The sequence below is a fragment of the Plectropomus leopardus genome, chromosome 3 (assembly GCF_026936395.1).
Source record: "Plectropomus leopardus strain MGB_pleo_1.0 chromosome 3, ASM2693639v1, whole genome shotgun sequence".
NCBI lineage: Eukaryota > Metazoa > Chordata > Actinopteri > Perciformes > Serranidae > Plectropomus > Plectropomus leopardus.
In genome coordinates, this window is record NC_142178.1 from 11,949,332 (window position 1) to 11,972,696 (window position 23,365).

General features: G+C 39.8%; 1 protein-coding gene across 1 annotated transcript; it reads left to right on the plus strand.

Annotated features, from left to right (window-relative positions):
• Nucleotides 1–345: 345 nt before the first annotated feature.
• Nucleotides 346–23,142, plus strand: cygb2 (cytoglobin 2). The gene is made up of 3 exons (XM_088075610.1): nt 346–1,071; nt 14,050–14,281; nt 17,069–23,142. Exons 1-3 carry the CDS (start codon nt 881–883, stop codon nt 17,231–17,233), a joined length of 588 nt encoding a protein of 195 aa, XP_087931736.1. The 5' UTR covers nt 346–880; the 3' UTR covers nt 17,234–23,142.
• The last annotated feature ends 223 nt before the right edge of the window (nt 23,143–23,365 follow it).

Below are 23,365 nucleotides of genomic sequence, written 5' to 3' on the forward strand. Positions count from 1 at the left end.
ATCTGCATAAAGGCGAACATCACATCAAATCATTTAAATACTCTGGACAGATGAAGTGGAGATGTGTGTCTATAATAATAATAATAATACATGCTTTATATATCGATTACGATGCTGTTATGAGAAACACATTCTCTCTCATTACATGCATGCTCAGACATGTGCAAAGAGACAATGTGTGTAGTTGTGTGTATTGGGAGTGTGTTGTCAGAGACCCTTGATGCCCCCCCTCCCACCCCTCTCTTTATCTCTAGATTCCTCCACCCCTCTCTCTCTCTCTCTCTCTCTCTCTCTCTCTCTCTCTCTGTTTTTCTCCCCACCCAGCTCTCACTCCATCAGGTCCTCACAACACAAACACACACCACAGCCTCTGAACGCCTCATGTCCCCCACCAGAGCAGGGGATCTGAGAGAGGGAGAGCACAAGTGACGGGAGAACAACAGCAGCATCACTGACAAGCGTCTCCCTCACTGGGAGAAGGAGAGAGAGAGGGAGAGAGGTGGGGAGAGGAGAAGTGGAAAGAGTGAGGAGAAAAGAAAAGAGAGCACAACAGTGAGAGGATAAGTTTTCAGTTGGAGGACGAACAAGCGAGGAGAGTTTGGAGTGAGAGAGCTTGGTGGGTGGTAGTGGGGGGATTGGGAGCTTCATTTTCCCTTTTCTTTTTGGCTGTCAGCGCCGCCTGCCACCTCTCTTCTCCTTCTCCCCCCCTCCTCCTCTTCCTCCTCCTTTTCTACCTCCTCTCCACTCCTCTTCTCATCCCGACTCTCCTCTCCCAGCTCCCGCCGTGGGGTCTCAGCTCTCCATCACCCTCCCCCCCTCCCTTGCTCCCTACCTCCCCCGGGCGCTGCTGGGAGCCTCTGGGCTGCTGCGCCGCAGGAGGATGTCTCGCAGGGAGTCTCCGCCGCCGCCCTCGCCGCCTCCACCTCCGCAGCTGCTGGGAGTGCGGAGAGAGGAGGACGATCGTCCGGAGCGTGCTGAGCCGCTGTCCGATGCCGAGAGGGAGATCGTCCAGGACACGTGGGGGCATGTCTACAAGAATTGTGAGGACGTGGGGGTGTCTGTGCTCATAAGGTGAGTTTTGTCCAAAGGATTTTATTATCAATGTGGAAAAACTCCCAGATTTTTCTCAGTGTGTGTAAACTTTCTAACAACAAATCAGTGAATACATCTAAGATGCTTAAGTTTAGGGCTGTGTGTGTTGATGCTGCTGCTTGAGCTGTCTCTGTGGATCTGTTTTTGGATGTAGATGCTCTGTTGTCAAAGATAATCCTGAAACCTTCTATTATTTCTCTGTGATCAATTCACTATTCCGTGCATCATTAATTATCGCTGGGTGGTTGCTCCTAATTTCTCCTCTGCCATTAGCACTCTTTTGTTTTACAATGATTCTTTGAATGTATTTGCATCCGACACATAACGAAGAGCAAATAGAGGCAAGAGAGGTATTTTCAACAACATCAGAGGTGTCAAGATAACCATAATCAGTCATTTATTTGTCACATGGAAATTAAACAAGATACAACTCCATTGAAATGTGGTTTTTTTTTTACACGTGAATCTGCTGAAATCTGGCATGAGATCAGCTGTGCACAGTGTACTAAAGGTCACTGCTGGTGTTTTCGTGGGTGTTAGTTTACTGAGTTTATTAGGCCTTGTCTATGTGTGCAGATATTTTCGAAAGTGGATGTTTTCCTCTACATTTTGGCCTCTCGTCTCTATAAACAGAGTTTAACATCACTGAGAAGAATTTCTTTTAAATTACCTTCCAATATGAGATTTTTCTAAACTCTGGTAACTTTGTATCCATGTGGACATTTAAAACGCCATCTCTGGGGAATGATGACATCATCTCCTTAAGAGGCACATGCAGAGTATGATATTTTATATGATTTATAACCACTTGGTATAAGGACTATGCTACATCTTATTCTGATATTGCTGCACCAGTTCCCAATTATTATTATATTATTTGGTCTACCAAAAGTGTCTGCGGTTTGAAGTCCACTAGAAATTATGGTTTTGTTGACTTTTGCTGGCCTGGTAAACGTTTGGTCTCGTACTTGCATTCTAGTGTGGACGGAGATATTTTGTAAAATGAAGGTTGTGTGGCCACAAAGAAAGAAACACAATTGTTAAAAAAAAGGCATGGTGATCATATGATGATAATTTTGTCACAAACACTGTAAAGTGACTCTTAGCATGATCAGAATTGAATCCATTAAGCTGCCTATGACAAATAACAGATTAAAAAAAGTCTACAAGTAAATTACTTTAGTGTCATTTGTGTGTGGGGAGCCAGCAGGAAGTCAGCCTGCTCAACCAAAATAGGACTCTAACTGCAACTGTGTGCCCAAAAAAACTGGAAGCCTAAGCCTGTGCCTTCTTAAAACATGGTTTCCATCCAGTAATGGCATAAATATTGACAAAGCAACCAGTGCAGTGCAGAGGCCCATGTGAGAAGTCAGTTTTTTGCAGCTTGGAGAAATCAGACTGTGGTGCTTTGAGTCCAGGGCAGACTTTTTAAAGTAGTGTAGATAATGTTGGTACTTTGGCTACTGTCCGGTTCTGATTAAAAGCAGGTTTGCAGGGTTAGAGTGACATGTAAGCAGTATTTTAGCAGTTTCCATAGAGAGGGGATGTGGCAGCTCATGGACTGAGGTGTGGCAACTTAAATTCAGCCAGCACAAACCCCAGGTGGGGTCTGATTATGGACTATCCTGACTTCACACTACCTCAGCTAACGTTGCTGTCGCTACAAAAGTTAGATCCTGGCCGCTCGCAGCTGGTGTTCCAAATTCAAACCAATTTAACCCCTCATTGTGTGTGTCTGTGTGTGCGCATGTTTGGAGCGAGGTAATCAGTGTTAAAACATATTTGCACCTGGGCCGGTCACATGTACTTTACATTGCTGCCACCCATCATCCCTACTGGATTATGCACATTTCTTAAAGGGGAACTACACCCATTTTCAAATTTCATCCGCGTTATTCCTGTGGTCTAAGACGGTCCAAAAATATTAGCAAAAATGAGCAATACTCCTCCAAGTCCAATAGAGGTCAAATTCAAATTTGTGAGGTCATAGGATATGAAGTCTGGAGCTGCACCATAGACACTGAATTATGAAAGATGCTGTAGACGACACTGAGAGCAGCCAGGGGTGCTGAGTGTATTAGTATATCTTCTGTTTTAGAACTGAGAACACTGCAACAGACTGAAGCTCATTTGGGTATAAAAACAAAGCAAACATTTTGTGGGTCCACAAAGTCAGGCTCCCATTTATTTTCCATGGAGCAGCTACAGACCTTATATCCTTTGACATTACAAGTTTGAGACTTCCTTCTCTGATTTCTGGCTTTGGGAGGGAGTAGCTCATTATCAGAAATATTGATTCAACTTTTCTAGGCCATGGAAATAACAGACTGAAGTTCTTATTCTGGGTGGTGTTCCCCTTTAAACCAACCATTGTGGCCATTTTGAATTTGACTGTTCTTCCCGGATTTTTTCCTCACGTTAACCACACCAAACCCTCACCTATTCTCAGCCATCTATCATCTCAACCTTAACATAATAATTTTCAATTTAACATAAGGTTCATCTGGAGGATTAAAACTATACATGACCAGTTTTATTCCAGTTAGTTTGACCCTGCTGTTATCATTAAGTACAAACTTGGGGTGAGGATTTGCTTCTGAGCAAACCTTGTATTCTCGTGTATCAAGATGCACATTATAAAATAAAAAATCTTGGTTTTGCTGATCTCCGATAGTTTGACTTCTCACCCTCCTGCAGTGATGTGGGAGTGTACTGTGGGGTGGATCGGTACACTGTGACCTCACTGTGGATGCAATTACAGGTGCAACAGACTTTAAACCAAAGAACAGCCTAATATTCAACTTTAAATTCAAGTTGTCCTTATTGTTCCTGAGTTTAGGTAGCAAATAATTTTCACACAGTTCATGGTCTCTGTTCTCGTGTACAGTAATTCATGTGTTGTAGCATAAAGATGGTTCAGCAACAGACACTGACACATTATGTGGGAGACCCAGGGAAACTGATAATGGAGACAGAACATACACACGCACGCACACAGACAGTGCACTCATTCCCTCAGCCTCTCACCAATAACCGAGCTGTGACAAGTGTAGGGAAAGAAGGAACATACTCCTCTCATTAAGATGCCGAAGAAATACTCCATAGTCCACTTCTCCTAACACTACAACATCACAAGACACCCAACGTCTTTCAGATTGCATGAGTTGTTGATTTTGTGCCTTATGCATTTACATTTATCTTAAATCCTTGTGTAGATGACATTCTAGACCTCATAAACTTTCATCTTTGAATATACTGGAAGCACCTTGTTCTTAAATTACTTGTGGCTTTTGCTTAACCATTACTACTGTCTCCTTAAGTTGTCAAAACATAAAATCAAACATTTTTATTCCAGGCGACTAATCTTCAACAGGCAGTAATTCTCTGAAAAGCTCCATTAAAAAGTGTTGTAGACCAGCTGGGTGTAATACAGCTTGGCTATGTTTTCGCTGCCTCTTCTTTTCATGTTTTTTTTTTTTTAAATTTATATATCAAAGAGGAAAGACTTGATTCGTTTGAATGTCCCCAGCTAAACTGTCTCACTGTTACACTAAGAAAGCCCTTAAGGGCTTGTTAAAATGGACAGCAAGTCGTAGCCAAGGAGACTGATATGAGGGCGACAAACTGATTCTTGGTTTGGGGTGAGGAGAATCACTGAGGGAGAAAGTGGAAGGGGCAGAAAGCATTTCTCGTGTGTGTGTGTGTGTGTGTGTGTGTGTGTGTGTGTGTGTGTGTGTGTGTGTGTTGTGCTCTTATCTGTGGATGACAGCAACAAGCTTTGGCACTTAAATGTCTCCCTCCATGCCACACTATCTGTCCTCTCTCTCACTCCTTTTAAATTCCTTATATCTTTCTTTCCATAATTTGCCACATTTTGGTGATGATGGATAATGGAAAGATGACATTCTTAGTCCTCTCAAATCTCAGTTGGTTGTGATAGTCATCAAAATAAATTATGTCAAAGATGCCAAGCACATTACATATCCAACATTATGTTTTGCTGACTGTGGTGTAAATACATATTGACAACTTAGAGCTTCTTATAGCCGAGGAGCAACAGAAAACACACAATGTGCTAAGTATGTGCAAGACAGACAATGACACAATGTGCTTGTTCTTCACACCATACACAAATACCAGCAGCAGTGATCAGCTTCAGCCTCGATTTTCAAGAATTCATTATTTCAGAGGGCCTAGAATCTTTAATTTTATCCCCACTACTTTTCTTAAAGTAGATTAAGCAAGCCACTAAAAAATCTCATCAACACTGTATATTTAGTAGGGGTGAAGATCTTGATTGATTATCAGTCACTGATGCAAAGTATAAATATCAATACATACCATGACTAAGATACGCCTTTATACTTTGACATTTCTATGGCATGTCTATATCACCATTTATGTCAAAGCACAATTTTTCCTAAACATTCAAACGGTGGTAGCAGCCTAGTTAGACAGTTATCAAAGAAAAAGATGAGGAGGATATTTATTGATATCATTTCATATCGATCGCAGGCCTGTGAATTGAACTGAATTGAAGCTGTATTGTGACAGACAGTGTGATGTCAGCAAATACGACATGGTATTGTATGGTATCGTATGGTATGGTATCATATCGTATTATATCGTCATGAAACTTGTGATTTACACCCCTAATATTTAGGCCTTTTTTCATTAAAAACTTCCATCATGACTGAACCTCTGCATGTAATAGTTATCATGACTCTTAATGACATTATCAAACAGATAATAATGTGCTGTTTGTTTTCACAGGAAATGTTCAGTTTCTGCTTGTTAGGTGCATGTAGTCTTTTTTAAATTAAATTAACAGTGTCAGTAAAACACTTTGTATTTACACTTTTTTCATGTGCAACAAAAGCATGTGGTTAGAGTTAGAAATAAACAAAATCATCATCATCATGTTTAGGCTCTGCAATCATATGGGAAGTGAACAGCAGGTATCAAGGTGAAAGTTCAGCAGCATATCACTCTGCGGGAAAAATTGATGCTGTGCAGCAGCATACCATACTGCTGTGAAAGGTGCCTTTTTGCACCTGTGTATGATGCCAAAATCACTGACCAAGTGGTGGTATTTGATGACCTTGGAATGAGAAGCTGATCTGACCAGCAGTCCAAAACCCAAAGATATTCAGTTTACTCTAGCACAGTTCAAAAGCTTCAATTATCAGTGAATGCAGGGCATTTTTGCTTAATAAAAGACTGACATGCTAACTCAGTTATCAAAATTGTTGCTGGGTAATTTTCTGTCAATCTGCTAATGTCTCCACTGACTGATTCAGCCCTTTACATTGTCATTATTCAATCACTGTGATCCGAAAAAGAGTGTGATTATCAACAGTTGGCTGGAGGTTCGTCTGTTACCTAACTCAGCCTGAGGCTGACACTTGGTCAATGTCTTGCATGGTTGAGATCATATTCTTGAGACATGTGATCATGGATTTGCATTTTCATGTCAATCCATGTGCCTGGATGCATGGAGAGAATAGACAGAGACAAAAGCCTCAGTTGATCTCACTAATGCGTACAAATGCAATTGCACCAAAGAGTGTGAGCACCCTAGGCATCCGCAGAACAGTGCATATGGCAGCCTTGTGAAGAAAATCAAACCTTGCATACTTTGACTCAGATAGTTGTAGTGACAGTGCCGATGGGAGACTGTGAGCACATTCTAAACAAAGAGAAGATAATTAAGTGGAACAATAGTTGCATTTCCACCCACTGGTTTATATGCGATTTACAATTTTTGTATAAATAACCCTGAGTGGAATGACTGAAAATTTGAAAAAATCTTGAAAATATTGGAAAAAAGCATTTTATAAAGTTGGTGTATTGCTGAATGTGACTAAGTGCAATGAAAACAGACATAAGTCACTGCAAGCTGTCTTTGTGATCTCTGGAGGCTTTTAACATACTCATATGCACACAGGGCTATTTCCAAAATGCTTCAAAGAGCACAGAGCTGTAATTTAAAACTCTCCATTTCCATTGTCCAGTGTGCTCTCTGGTATTATACATCTATTTCTTTTTTTTCTACATTTGAGGTTTGATTGGCGTTCTTTTGGTTACATCATCTTATTCAGTTCAGTTCAATTCAGTTACATTAGCTTGTTAGCGTGCTAAGATTTGCCAATTTGCACTTTAAAAGTGATTACAGCTGGGGCTGATGGGGATGTCATTTGTTTTAGATGTATTTGGCTATAAATGGAGCCACTAAAGTCCCACAAGGTGATGTTCTTGTGCGCACATGATAAAAAACATCACCTCTTAGAACTTCAGGGGCTTCTTATAAATCAAATTATTGGACAAATTGAAATTGTGGTGCTAGATGAAATGTCAGCGTTCATAAGAATCATCCTCTGGGGACCATGAATATGTTAACTAGATTTATATGTCACTAAAAACCAAAAAATGTCAACCTCCTGCTGGTGGGTCAGGGGCATTACCAAAGTCATTACCATCTGGGGAACAAAAGCGTCTGTACAATGCAAAATCTGATCATAATCTATCCAGTAGTTGAGATATTTCAACTGATACTAGGTCTATTAAAATCAGTACTCTATGGGAATTAAGCCGGCAGTTTGCAGTCACAGAGTTTGTTTCGTGATAAAGACGTCCTTGAAGTTCCAGCACTGAGGCTCAAGGTTATTCATGGTACTCCAAAGAATTACAAAAACACTTCCAGTCTAATCAAAGTGTGATTAACAAGCCCCACTAATGGTGCTGCTTTGGCTTTGATGACTTAATTTAAATGCACAGACAGGTGCAAGAAATGTGTTCAGAGCTCTTTGACGTGCTAAACATCAGTACTCTTCACTCACTATACCTACATGCAGTACTACAACTCTGAAACCTATTAAAATTCAGGTAATCACTATGCTTCCCCATGTTTTTCCCATCAAGTATCCAGAATTATTACTGCATCGAATAGCTGTATCCATATGCTGATGTTTTACCACACAGTGTCTTAACACTATGTACTTAAAGCATGTAGGCATAGGTGATTAGCAATGTCAGTAAAGTTAGAAAATAAAATAAAACTCACATCGGCTCCATAGCTAAAGAAGTTGTAAATTATGCCAGTTGAGAGAGTCCAAGCGATGATTTGATAGTAGAAGTCAGACAGCAACAATCTGCTGTGGACATGGCTTTGCAGCAAAATGTATTTTAGTCACAAAAAAGCATATCTAAAAAATTAATATCAGTTTAAGTGGATGCTACATTTAAAATATTTGAACACTTTAACCTGGTGTTAGACATTCCACTCATTTGGCTCGAAATTTTCTCATCTGGTCTCAGCCCCAAAAGTTCTTGTCTATGCTCTGGTTTATGAAGTTACCCTTTTGTGTCCTGAGTGAACGGGTTTTAATTGTTAGTGTCATGTATTTGCTGTCTTCCATAAACAGTGCGCAGCACAGTTGGGCTTATGCACAGGAATACAGAAGTCCTACGGTTGGGAAAACGTAGCCCCAGTAGAATTTGACGGCAAGGTAAAGCAGTGCAAATATTCTAAAAATAGTGCCCAGCTAATCTGGTACAAAGATTTTTAGGAAGGCCTTTTTTAGGTGGCTAAAACACTTTTGCCTCTCAAAACTGGGGGTGAGGAAACGTTTGAAGAGAATTCTTCAAATTTCACACAAACGTCCTTGTGGACTCAACCTGATTAGATCCTGTGTTGGCACTGAATGGTGGCACTGGACGTACGTAAAGCATGAGGTACAAAATCTTCCAGGAACAAAACCCCAAATGAATCTGTGAAATCTCTCAAATTGGCCTCTTTTAAGAAGGCATACAATATTAGTAAACCACTCAGATCTTAAATTCTGAGTGCCATGGGATCCACTTTAAAGGGACTTTCGGATCAAAAAGGTTTTCTGTGCCTGTTGCATATATTCTTTTAATGTACTGTAAAACCGTGCTTTTGCTACAAGGGTTTAAACATTTATCATTTGAACTTAAGAAGACAGGCACAAAAAGAGGAACTCTCTTTTTCTTCAAAGAAAACATCAGAGCAGCACTCTGCAGTTAACTTTCATGTTTGTCTGAGGAGAACAAGAGCTACTAGACGGCCTGTATTATTCCTGTCACCGAGGAAAAGAGCGTACATATCGTGACAGCTGGTACAGCCAAGCTAAGAGTGCTACAGGCAAGCCGAGTCTTTGTAGGTCTAGCATGACATAGGATCTGGGGGATGTAGTGTAGCAGGGCTGCCGAGGGCCAAACTCCAACTGGGAAGTAACTGTACTAGCAATTCTAGTCAGCTGGAGCCCTGACAAGATTTAAAATGGGTCAGAGCAGAATAGTGTGTGTGTACGTGTAAATTCATCTGTTTTGCAGTCAGTGTTTATATGTCTGTAACTGTGTAAAGCTCTGTGTTAACACATATACTTGACGGTGAAAACAGACAATACTTAATCTGTCAAATTTCTCACATACGCCTTTAGCTAAGCTCGTGGAAACTTTGTTCTTATTGCTTTTGCATCTGTTTTACCCTCCCTCTTTCTGAGCTGCTGTGAGCTCACAGTTGGCTGTGATGAAAACTGTCAAACCCTTGAATCAAAACAAATCTTAGTAACAAGAATCACACCAGACAATTTACATTTTCTTTGTTTATCTCTCTTCTTACATCTACCAGGGTGGTTTAAGAATGGAATTTACTACATTTGCACCAAAAATAACACTCATCGAACACACACTGGGTAGACCTCAAGCACAATCCAGACACAACAGAGATAAGTGTCATTTTCTCCCACATCACAAGTCTTTCATGAGTATTGAAAAGCTCTGAGGTGAAGCTCAGTGAGGAGCAATAATCTTCTATTTTAGACAACAGCTGAGACTGTTTCCCAGTTTGTGAGAGGATGTCAGTAGAGGTTAGCTTTACCACTTTTTAAAATTTTTTATTTTCTTTCTCTGAAGCAAACAGTACTGGGGTTCATTTCAAACATTTTGACACAGACTGAAAGACCTTGACAATTATTGGATGGATTCATTAAATGTTGTACAGATATTCATGGTCCCCAGAGGCTGAATCCTACTGACTTTGGTGATACTTTGACTTTTCATCTAGTGCCAACATAACGTCAAATTTTTTTTCTAATACTTTGGTTTATAACCTGCAAAACAAATGATAAGACCCAACTAATTGCTGGTAGCAAACGCTAACATGCTAACCAAGCAGCAACCTCAAGAGCTGGAAAATCAAGCCAGTGGTTGCTTCTTGCTCTAAAAAAACAAGATGACAATGGCTGAAATGCCAAACTTCAAAACGGGACTCCAAAAACCAATAGGTGATGTCATGGTAACTACGTCCAATATTCTATGATGCGTCATCAGTCTAGGATGCTTACTAAAACACTGCACATGGTTAGCATTATACCTGTTAAACACCAGCGTGTTGGGATTGCACTTCCCAAAGGCCTACATTTTGTCTTACTGCAGCCCTTGTCTTGTAAGTATTTGATGGAATATGAAAGAATAAGGACCTCATTGATTCACTTTTACAAATAACATAGGATGGAATCCTGACTATGTTTGACCTTGTTTCATTTGCCAGTGTAGCAGTGCATTAGACCTACAATCTTTCAGTGGAGCAACTCCACTGGTTTTAACAAAAAGTCTGAGTGTAAAGAAAGCTATGTGAAAATGATCCTACTTCTCACCTGATTTATTCCCATAGCAAACATTTTTCTAATGAGTTTATGGTTTCAATTGCTAATTGTGATCTTCTTCTATACAGCATTTTTTCCAGTTTGTAAATTATGGTCCCATTTAGAGTAAAATAGATGATAAAGCAGGGGATGCTTTATGGTGTGGCTACTTTATGATTGAGAGGTTGATACCACAGCTGTGTCCTCAAGTTCTCAGTCAGACTCCCCTCTTCGCTCCACCCTCACGTCCAAATGTTATCATTTCTGGCTTTAAAAAAAACACAAGATGGTGACAGTCAAAATGCCAAACTTGAGGCTTCAGAATAGTAGTTTATCAACTAATGGATAGCATCATTGGGAGGCTACATCCTCTTCTTTTATACAGTCACCAGTCTAAATTGAATGTGATCAGATGAAGATAAAGTGTGCAGTAACACATGGTTCTGTCTGAACAGATCAAATAGACATCTTCTGCTCTCAACAGTGATCACTGATTTAAGCTTGATTTGATTAAATTCTTGCAAGAAGGCAAACACCCACCCCTTCCCCCTTCCACCCGAGTGCTTTTCAGTACATTTCAGTACATTACAAGAGTAAGAGTATTTATGCATGATTAGGACATTGTGGAGGGGGAACCAATATTATACAGCTTTTTAATCTGCTGCATGCTGTGCCTCCAGTAGGTGTCTTTCAGGTTGATCCACTGGCACAAACAGCACCAGACACGCTCAAAAATTGAGCACCACTCTCAAGCACACCTGCATCCAATTACACTCAATCTTAACTATCAGGGCCTCATCAGCGCCACGGCACTGTAAAGGATTCTGCCAGGCACTTCCTGTCATACTGATGGTGCAGAGGTGGATTACACACTTTACAGACATAAAAAAGTGCATGTGTGTATGTGTGTGTGTGTGAATTGCACTTTGGTCAAAAACCTACTCACTAATGAAGAAAATCACGAGAGATTGATTAGAATATATTGAATTTGTGCATTTAAAACCTCAAGATTTTGCTTGAGGACTGACTGATGGTCATGTTTTGATGTGTTATGAATCTGGAAAGAGGGTGAATTTGCAGCCTGGAGCCATTTGTTTCTTGGGTAAATTCTTACTTTTCAAGCATGAGTGCCCACATGCTTTGGTCAAATGTTGTGATGCATGCTTGGTTCTCATTAGGTTTCCACTGGCTTTCTATGAGCTTCTGATGGGATTTGTCACATTTAAGCTGAATAGATGTCATAGCTGGGTTTACAGCAAACAACAATTCAGGAATGAATAGTAACAACAAGCTTAAGCGGAGACGTGTTTCTTGTTTGTGTAATGTGCCTGTGGTTTTAATGCTTCACACTCTCTCCCATCTGTATTCAGAATTGTAGATCTTGTCTTTCTTGTTGGAAAATGTGTAAAATTCCTTGCAAAATACAATACACAACCAGAAAATTAAACACAGCAGGAGCATTTTCCCTCCGCTCACAAGTCCTCCTCTCATTTTTCTCAGCCTTCCCTCAATGCAAACCAACGAAGCAAAGACAAACCACAGCGGAAAAAGAACCCTAAACTATCACATGGATTATGGTAAATTTGTGGCATGATATGGCATCAGTAGAAGGAGTGTTTTGTTTGTATGCCTTAATGCAGGTATCAGCATCCAACCATTGCTTACAAACCAAAGCTGCAGTTCAGATTCCCTGCACAAAACAACAACATGATAGGTCTGCAAGACAGTTCATAGGCACAGCATGCTTTGAGAGCTAAATGTGTGATGTGAAGGTTCCTGCGATAGCAGAGACGGACACACACTAACTCAGGAGAGTGCCAGCCACGCCTCCGGCCACACACTGCAGGTAGAGAAACAGAACAGGAGGGGCAGGGAAAGAAAACAGCAAAAAAAAAAAAAAAAAATCCAAAACCCAAACCACAACAAAATGTTAATGCAGTTTAGTGTTTGAAGGGATAGTTCGGGATCTTTGATGTGCAGATGTATGAGATACTTACAGTATGTATTGTCAATGATTGTTGAGACTATTAAATAAAAGCCTTAAATATCAACTTCATGGTGGCACCAGAGGAAAATTCAGAGGATCAACCAAAGTCAGTAGGACTCATCATCTGGGGACCATCACTATAGGCAGAAGATGTCATCTTAAAGAGGGCACTGAAGCTCTTTCCATAAGACAGTAACATTAAAGGATGATCACCCTGCTGCAAGTGACCCATGTGTCATAGAATATATGTTTGTGTTTACTGATGTTTATCTAGCCATGCTTTCAATATCTGAAATATATTTTTTCATTGGTCTCAAAAAGCATGTTTTTTCTTTTTACATGTCACTTTCTGAGACAATAGGTGCGGCCACCGGTGAATAGATAATGGTGTGCTCAGCATCTTTAATGTTTCCTGTGTGGCAAGCAGTATTGCATCATTTTGCACCATTATTACAGGCCCCTGTAACCCCATGCACCCCTGTAAACATTAACCAACTGGCCTCACTTCTTGTTATTGGCTGTTCCTCCTCAACAGCCTCCTATCCTCCTACCTCACTGGTGGTGTTTACAGAAAATATCAAATGACAGGTCTTGCTTCCAAAATGATGTTTTTTGGATTTATTAATAAATGGCTGGTAGAGTTATAACATGGGATGGTTATGTTCAAATATAGCAGTCATGGAGGGTGTCAGATAAGAACTGGATGCTAGCATGCATTTATTGTCCATTAACTTGATTAACTTGATTATTAGAACAGGGAAGGAGAGGAATAATTGTGTGGCCCAAATTGCCATCTTTGTTTCTTTTAACATGGACAGTTCACTAAGACGGGGAGGTTGAAACGTCATTGTGAGGAATTTTAATTACAACAACAACAACAACTTTCCATTCAATACATCCAATACTTGTTGAAATAATTTAGTCTATGTGGAGATCGAATGTACGCCCAGGCTCTCTTGCATCCCACAGCCCAAAGACATGCAGGCTAATTGGTGACTTTAATTGACTGCTGGTATGAATGTGAGTATGTATGGTTGTCCTTCTCTCATGTGTCAGCCCTTTGATAATCTAACAGTTTGTCCAAGGTGCACTCCATCACTTGATAAATGTCAGCTGGTATTGGCTCTAGGTAAATGCTTACAGAAAATGGATGGACAGACGGATTTTAGTGTGGAACAAGTGTTGGAGCAACCAACCGACATAGCCATCCAGATTAATGCTGCTAATGTGACTAAAAAAGCCAATAGTCTTCCTTCTTTAGTTTAAGTTTTAAAGTGATCTGCAATATATTTTCCTCCTTAGGTTTTTTGTCAACTTTCCATCAGCCAAACAGTACTTCAGCCAGTTCCAGGACATGGAGGATCCAGAGGAGATGGAGCGAAGCAGCCAACTTCGACACCATGCCCGCAGAGTGATGAATGCCATCAATACTGTGGTGGAGAACCTCCATGATCCAGAGAAAGTGTCGTCAGTGTTGGCCCTGGTGGGAAAGGCCCATGCCATCAAACACAAGGTGGAACCCATGTACTTCAAGGTAACTTCAAATGATTAATCCACTTTCTTATACTATTACTTTATTCGTGTTTTAAGAGTTGCACTGTATGTCTGCTTTTTTTTATGGGATTTTTTAAATTTCCCAGATTACCCTCAACTATATGGTAAGGTACATTGACACAGGGGTGTTGTTTCACTGAAAGGAGATTTGTGTTTTTCTCTACTTTTGGCCACTTGATTGGTGTGACCATTAAAAACAAAATAGACTGTGTCCTGAAAGATGATTGTCAAGTGCTCTATTTCCTGGTTAAGTGGCACAGTGGGTGTATTTTCTTGCTTTAGTAGCCTCTTGAATTATCAAAGCATCCTATTAGCCACCTAAAGAAATATTCTCATTACCATGTCCCATGATTCTTCTGCCTATTTAGTTTTACTCATGCCAGAAAAATCACATTCCTATTTCGCTCTTATCTGGTTTTTTTATGTCTCAAATGGAGCTATTAACTGTTCAAACCTATTTCCAAAAATACATCAAATTGTTATGAAGCCAAGTGTCTTGTTTTATAACAAGTCTACAAATGACATTTTATGCAGACATGATTTTTGCACCTCTTCAGTGATGTTGGGTGTGGTCAGAAGTGTGTTCTGCTACAGCTAACCCCTGCAACAGTAATGACGCAGTATACTGACTCACCCCAGAATAAACCTCTACATCAATGCAGCAAAGTGAGAACTCAAATCACTGGAGGTCAGTAAGCACAAATTTTTAATTTAAGCTACTCTTTAGGTAAACAATTTCTTAACTATAATGTGCAAAACAGTAAATTAGCAAAGCTATCAGTTTTAACAAATGTTAGTCATTGTATGACCAGAGCTACCAGTGGCGACTACCAGTAGAAGAGACAATCTGATTATGTGTCATACAAATGTTGAAATCCAGTGTTAAATTTCAACCATGTGGTTGAATATTTTTCAATGTCATACTCTTTGTCTATTAAGTAAGATTCCCTCTTCATCTCACTAAAGGGAGGAAGCATATGCTTATGCTTCCTCCCTTCAAGTCTTTTCAGTGTCGTCTGCAGTTAAATCATGCAGCTGCAAAGAGGACACATCACCGCCATTACGGCATTCCTCCACTGACTTCCGATTGCCTTGCCTTAGAATGTGTTTTAAGATTTAATTGATCACTTTGTGAATAAATCATTAAATTGATTAGTCCCACTCTGTATTCCCTTTATGCTCACTGCATATGTAAAAGGGTGAACCTCTTAGGTTGTTATTTAATAATTTTGTCGTGTTTGTAATGGCTTGTGAACATGTTGGGTAAAACACCACATCATTATCAAAAACTTCTTTTTTCTGATTAATGAATCATTGCAAGTGGTTTATAACACATAAATGGCAACTGAAGCTCCTCAAATGAGAGGACTTTTTTTCTGTCATATCATCATTAAATAGAGTATCATCTGGATTTTATGGAAAGTGATCAACTTGAGATTGATTCCTTGGAAATAATAATTTTCCAAAATACTTTTCAGTAGATGGTCCAACTTACAGGCACTTGATGTTTTCACAGCTTTCAGCCACATTTCATGGCCTTCTTTAGTGAGTGGAGATGCTAAGTTGTCATGGAGATGAGTTAGTTTGTTGTCCTGTAACCTAACTTTGTTTTTTTGCTGACATGATAACAGGAACTCATATGGTTAGATGTTACTAATCCCCCTTGATGTATTACCACCTGTTGTCGCATTATCATGTGACCTTATTTAGGTCACATGATAACAAACTAAACAATCTTCATGACAACTGAGAAACTCCTGTATAGTGTATAAAAGAAGTGGACATAGCCAACGTGATGTCAGCCATTGGTTTGGAGAATATTGTTTTGAAGCCTTGAATTTGGCGTTTTGGCCATCACCAATTTGGACTGTTGGACTGGTTTATTGTTAAAATGCTAATGCTAAATGGTAACTGATTTTGCTAGCAAAAAAAACAGGCTTAAAACCTTTAAAACTAAATGTTGTGTCAATTACAAAAAAAGAGATGGATATCAGAGTCCTAATAGAGTCTCTAAGTTCAACCAAATGCTGACTAAGACATTTTTAGGTGACCAAAATGATACAGTTTACTTCTATGAACTGAATACACGCTAACAGACCACGGATACATTACCTAAACTACATTGTTGCCATGGTAGCATCTTGTCTATGCATGGTACCCACCTGTCAATCAAAGCAGACATACCCTTAATTATGTAAAACTTTAAGCCTTGATAAAATGTAAACTGGTGTATACTATAAAGATTCACATCCTGAACAGATGCCATGAGTCTCTACTATACATGCTCTACAGACCTGTACATCAGGGTATTTTACACAAATCTAAACCTGGAAAAAGAGCTTTTTCTTCTTCATGCCCCAATGAGAAGCTTTCATAGGAATGAAGGACTGTATGACTGTATTCGGACTTCCCTATAATACATCCATGGTCAGCCCCCAAGGATCGTTTCTCAACTTCATCCTTCATTACTTTTTCACTCCCCACCTGTGTTGTCCTTTCTCTCTCTGTCATTTTCTCCTTTGTTCTGCCTGTCCACCCACTGCTTTCATGCTGTATTTTTTGCAATTCTCAGCTGCCTCACCCACTTTTCTATAACAGCACATTAGATTCTTTATTTGCAGCGCTCCGCTCTCACTTTACATTACTCTCTCTCCCTTCCACCTACCATTATCTTGATACCCTAATTTTCCCACTCTCTCAATCTCTGTATCTTTTTTTTTCCCTCCCCATGTTAATGAAGTTTCTTCTTCACCCCCCTTTCTCCCAGATCCTGAGTGGTGTGATGCTGGAGGTGTTGGCTGAAGATTTCCCAGAGTTCTTTACGGCTGAGGTGCAGATGGTGTGGACCAAACTGATGGGGGCGGTGTACTGGCATGTGACAGGTGCCTACACAGAGGTGGGCTGGCTCCAGGTCTCCAGCTCAGCCGTGTGAACAGTTTGGAGGAAGAGGGGGTTTCAATTGCAAGGAGTTCTGTGATAATGGTTTCACAGACATGGATGAGATTAACGTGGTAATCCGTGCAACTATGTACTTTATTTTGGTGACATTTTGGGTGCTAAGCCTTCATTACTGTGGGGTTTCTACACCGCACTTCCCTGAGATCACTTGGACACTAAACAATGTAGCCAGACAATATTTTTCTTTCTAATCAGGTTTTTAGCCAGTGCAAGTGGTTCTTTGGTCTGTGTTTTTTAACTATGGAAGCTATCACTGCTAATGCTAACTATTCAAATCTTCTACTGTATTCCAAACAAATTATTGTTACTGCCAAAAGCATAAAACACAGTATCAATTCACAGTTAACCCTTAACAGTTAACGCTAAGCCCTGACCCCCTAAGATACTGTTGTAAGGCCTGCCAAGCTTTTCGATAGAGTGCCTCAGAAATGAATCCAAAAACCCGGAAAATAATAAGCATTTCAGCTATTACTGTTCCCCTGTATCAAAATCAATGAGTTTTTTAATGGATTTTAAGTTAGATGCCTAAGATAAATTCTGGGGTCAACACAAGTTTAGGAAACATTCATGTTTTGTAAAATGACTAAATGACATCGTCATCTCATTGAGCTGTGCCAAACACAGCTTCGGTGGAGGCAATGTGACCGTAGTGTAATATGTTAAAAGCCTAACATTGGCTTTTTACTTTGCATTGCATTTAGGGCTCAAAAATCATAAAAGTTTATTTGTGGAGATTATCTTGCTGAATTTCATAAGCTTTCTTTTGCCACACAACTTATTTTTGCAATAATCCCAAATCCAGTGAAAAAATTCCATAGGCTTTTTGATGAAGGAACCAACATGACGCTAACTTCCACATCCTACAGAAAAACATTATCTCTGGGGCACTCTATAGCTGTGTCCCAATTCAGGGTCTGCATCCTTCAGAGGCTGCATTCGAAGGCCGATTACATCACAGCGCTGCACGAAGGTTGTCCCATTTGGTCCCAATTCGAAGGGTCCTTCTTATGCAGCCCACAAATGGGGCCTTTTTTGAAACAGTTCCTTGATTCGAGACAAAGGTAGGATTCTCATTTCCAGATGAACACTTTCAATTTTACCACTCATAGTAACAAATGCTGTTTCAAGCAGATTTTATTGCTAGCTAGCTTATTGATGTTAGCTAAATTATTTGACAATGCTGTTACTAACCAACTTGTGTTAACAAAAAACCTTTGAAAGGGTCTAATGTGCCCTTGAAGGCCTCATAACAGCTACCTGTTATTAAGCTAAAAGGATAAAGCTACGTGTCCCCTGTAAAAACACAGCATATTCCCATAAAACATGTCAAACACACGTAAACAAAGGAGCAGTGTTGTTCTTGTGTTGCAGCATGGCTATATACAGTAGTTTTAGCATTTTGTACAATATGATAAAGAAAATGTGAAGAAATATACTGTATTATAGCACAGTAATGTAACGAAAGTGAAAACGTGCTGGGGTAGGTTACTATAGTATACTTTTGTTACTACTTATGTAATAAGCTAGTTAGCTGGACATGCTAACATTTGCAGTTTAGGTCAAACTCTTGAATGCCATATAGGCTATTGCTCCCACGTTAGCTTCATGCACACTATTTTAGCATGTGGAGAAACCCAAAGCCCAACTAAACTCTATGAACAGACAGAACAGGATGAGATGTTGGTATTGGAAGCGTTCTGGTTTCCTTTTGTTGACCAAGTAGTGTTGAACAATCATGTTTGAGTGGACTGTGGTTGCCTGCAGCTAAACTGTGTTAGGAGCAAAAGAGGTGAAACACACTGGCTGAAAATCCCATATGCTATCGCCTGATAACAATTAAGTTCTTTAGTAGCTTTTTTCCTAATTTCTCTAATTTATATTTGTTTATGGAGATCAGCCAAAATGTTGTCTTGACCATTCTCAGTTTGCCAGTTGAATTGGAGGAGGGACTCTTTGTCCAGATATCTTCTGGCTAAAGTGCATCTCCTTGTCCCCAGAGGATTTACCATCGTCAAACGATAGCCAGTGTTGTCTGAGACTGAAGCTTTCTGTTACAGATCGAAGCCGACATTATGTTGGACAATTGCTGTTTAAGGTAGGGTTTTAGTAAAAGCTTAGCTGGGGGTTGTAGAAGACAACATTTTTTTATACAAAAAAATTGCAGATTATTACCTTGCAGAGTTCATTTCTGTGGAAACCTGTGGTGAGAGAAGCATCTTCCGGCTAAGCTGCACATTTGAATACACCTCATGATATTTTGAAAAAGAGATTATGAAGAAATGTTTAGACACGGAGTGATTTTTAAGCTCAGAGAGAGGGGCAGTTAGTTGTTAAAGCCCCAGCTATGGGACCATGGAGCTGCTGACTGTTAATAGATTCTCTTTGTGTCCTACTACAGTTTATCCTCATGTTTAGGGGACCTGTGCCCCTTTCTCTCTCTCTATTGATGCATTGCGTGCTCTTAATGTCTTGTTTAACTTTACTGAGGTGTTGTTTGTATAAGTGTACAGTGGGCAAGTGTGCATACTCTTCTGCCTTTGTTTACAACTCATTGGCACGTCAGTCTGTTGACGTGTTAAAGAGGGCTGTTCTTTCTTTGCTAAGAGTCGAGCAGCGATGCTTTAAGTTTCTTCTTGCCTATCACTTTCATTGCGCAAACACACGAAAACATCTTGAAAGCGAGATGGAAAATATCAGACAGGTGGACACAATCAGCAACTGCACATGTACACACCCACACACAGGCATGCTATAGAACCTCCCCTGTGCTAATATTTACACGACTGTCAGTTAGTTTACCTCTTCAAAACCCCATCAGGGAGATGTGCAGCATTAAAGGCTCCATTAAGGGCTTTAGAGAGTCACTCCGGAGGTCTACGGAAAACATGTCAGCTTTAGAAGTGCCATCAGTCTGTTTCTTTAGATCTCAGACCCACCTCACACAAGAAATGATATACAAATTCATACAAATATAAATTGTACTGCCTTTACTTAAACACAATAGACGCTTTCTTCATATTTGACTGTGGTGGAAGTCTCACTGTTTTTTAACTCTTAAGAAGGCATCTTATTCAGTTATCCGCTCCTCCTCATGCTGCTGTCGAACTAACTTTCTGTACCTTACTCAACCTCATCTTCTTGTCACTTTGGTAATTAGTCTTTGGACTTCATGCACTCCTGCTAGCTGTCCCCATCTGTGAGTCTCTCTCTAGTCAATTCCCAAACATACACAGTAAATCTGTTTAGGACGGACATTTGATCCAATCTTCAGTTTGCATCTGCTCCAGTGACGTCCTGTATCTCCCATCCGACTCCCCTTGGCATCGGCATCTGGCATTAATGAGGAGGTAATGAGTCTCCTCTCCTCCTCATTTGGTCATTCATCTACTGTAACTTCCCATTGCCTCTGTTAGGACCGTGTCACTCAGAGCAAAAACAATTATGACCGGACAGATGGTCTTAAACCCGCCACACCATGGCAGCCAATCACAACAATGCTTCAGTAAACCTCTTTTATTCACTTCAAATATTTATATGATGTTTTAAGTGACTTCCTGATGGTATTAATTACACATTATGGCCTTAGAGGTTTAAAAACTCTTTCTATCATGCTTCCCTTTAGAGGCTTGAAAAATCCACGTCCCCTCCGAGGTATAAATTGATTGGATTCTTATCAACCAGGAAGAATATTGGGGAAACTTTTTTATTAAAAGAAGCCAAGTTTAATTTCATTTAAATATCATGATCAAGGACTGAATATTTCTGCAAGTTAAACCCAAACTGTCGAAGTTATTGCACACAAAAACACGAGGCTCTCCTGCTGTATTAACAGTGAACTCAAAGGCAACAAATGCTTTATATTTTGGATTGAATTTATATATTTTTTTCTTTAATGATTACTGACTATCAGTCCCTCCAGGATTTAGTGAAGTCTTTTCTGGATTTATGCAGCCTGAGATGTCTGATTTTACAGCAGCTTTTCTAAAAAAATTGCCATTCATGTTGTGATAGGTGATTTTTTGCAATGAAATTGCAAAAGGATGTGAAAATTGCGATTCTGAGCTTATTATTATAAGTATTCAATGTTCCCTACAGAATTTGAATCTATTTGTGATGGTAGTAGGAGGGGCAACCACCAATCAGCTGCTGCCGTTTCACCTAGCTAAAGGGCCCTCCTGCTCTCTCTGGCCAGTTAGCATGAGCTAACACAGCCCAGTGTCATATGTATTTTGAACCTTGGGCCAAATCCTTGCAGCAGCGATCGACATCCGACACCAACACCAAAACGGCTAGACTCTGCCATTAAACCCGTTAATAACAGTTATTAATCGTTGGGTAACGTTAGCCATGTTATGCTAGCCGTTAGTCCTGTCACTGTGTGTGGCTTTCTCTAACAGAGCTGAGGTCCTGCAGCAGGAGTTTCATGATAAGCAGAGGTATAAACTGAGTGAATCAATATGCTTTAAGCACCTCTAAAATGAAATGAGACTTTACCAATTTTTCAGTAGTCACATTTGCAAAAAGTTGTGATAATTGGAAATAATTACTATAATGATGCATCAAATTTCCAAACGCAGCAATTAAAAATGCAATTAGAGACCTATGTTGAACAAATCAACATGATATTCCAGTGTGAATTATAATAAAAATCTCCAAGTATCTCCCATGAAATGTTTATATAGTTTAATCCACATCTGTATATGGAAGCCAGGGACAACCAAGAATAAATCCCATCATCTCAAATCAATATCTTGATAAAAGAGTATGTTTCCTTAAGATGCTAGATAATTTAATTTATGATCATGATAAAAAGATTAAAACAAAAAGTGCAGCCACTCTGGGTTTCAGTATCTGTAAAATGTAAACTGGCCATTTAAATTCAACACATGTTTAGTCAGAGCGCCCATTAAACAAGTTCCTCTTCAAGTTGAACTTGAGAGTCCTATGCCAATAAATAGATAAAAATACTCACAGGAGTCAAACAAACCTCAAGGTAAACTATTTCCACTTTGCTTGCCAAATAGCTCTGGAGGCAGTAAAGCTGTTTGTCAGTCATAAACGATCCGTTTCAAAATATCCACCAGTCCTATTCTCTGGCAAAGTCTGACGTCAGCATCTCTCTGAGGTCACACCTCAATCAGCACAAGGTTCAGAAGTACTTCTGTTAAACAGAGTTCCCCTGACATCTTTTTTCTTAAACACTATGTGGCATGAAACCCATCTGCAAACACACACACACACACACACACACACAATGGAGATGTACTGTTGTGTTGGCTAAGCTGCAGGTTTCATGTCCTCTTTGTCTATATGCAGCATGTTCCTTGCCACATCATAAAGTTACAGACACAAACGTACAATTATGTGCAGCCACATCCCAATAATGCTCACTCGCTTTCATAATCACTTCTCTCCTGCTTTGTTACACACACACACATGGTCTTGCATTTAATAGTGAGTTGGGCGTGTCCTCACATGCCAAGTGTACTACAGTAGCACCTAATCCAAAATAGTATATGTCCAGTCATTTTGAGATGAAAATTAGACCAACATTGCTCAATAATTCATACCACACATTCATTCTCTTTCAGCAAATAAGGGCATCACAGCATATGTGGAACTATGTGTTTTTGTTGTGAACTGTTTCTGTCTATCAGTTGAAAAGTTAGGACTTTATATTTTTCTAAATATATCTATGAGAAGGATTCTATGTATTTGAATACTGTATCTGAATATGTCATTGTATACTGCGTTGTCGGTGGGAGCGAGTGCAGTGGCTTTGTAGTGTTTTGAGCATGTTTGCACAGCCTACCACAGACTTGTACCTTCGCAGACCTGGTGAAAATGAATCATGACCATCAATAAAATATACTTGTAAATTTGTCTCAGAGTTCTTTGGTTTTTCTTTCAAATACATTAGATTTGATATGCAAGATTTCACAACATTCAACAACAAAATAAATGCACAATGTAAGGCAGAAATTAATCAGCCATCGCTGGTGCAATGATGGGTGCAGAAGTTACATAAAGTCTATTCAAAGGCAGTGGGCTGCTGGTCCATGCTCACCATAAATATTACATGCAGGTTACATCACCTGGAAAAAAA

Coding starts and splice junctions, on each gene's coding strand:
- cygb2 (XM_088075610.1), top strand. CDS start 881: ATGTCTCGCAGGGAGTCTCCGCCGCCGCCCTCGCCGCCTCCACCTCCG. Junction 1,072..14,049: donor GGGGTGTCTGTGCTCATAAG/GTGAGTTTTGTC, acceptor TTTCCTCCTTAG/GTTTTTTGTCAACTTTCCAT. Junction 14,282..17,068: donor TGGAACCCATGTACTTCAAG/GTAACTTCAAAT, acceptor CCTTTCTCCCAG/ATCCTGAGTGGTGTGATGCT.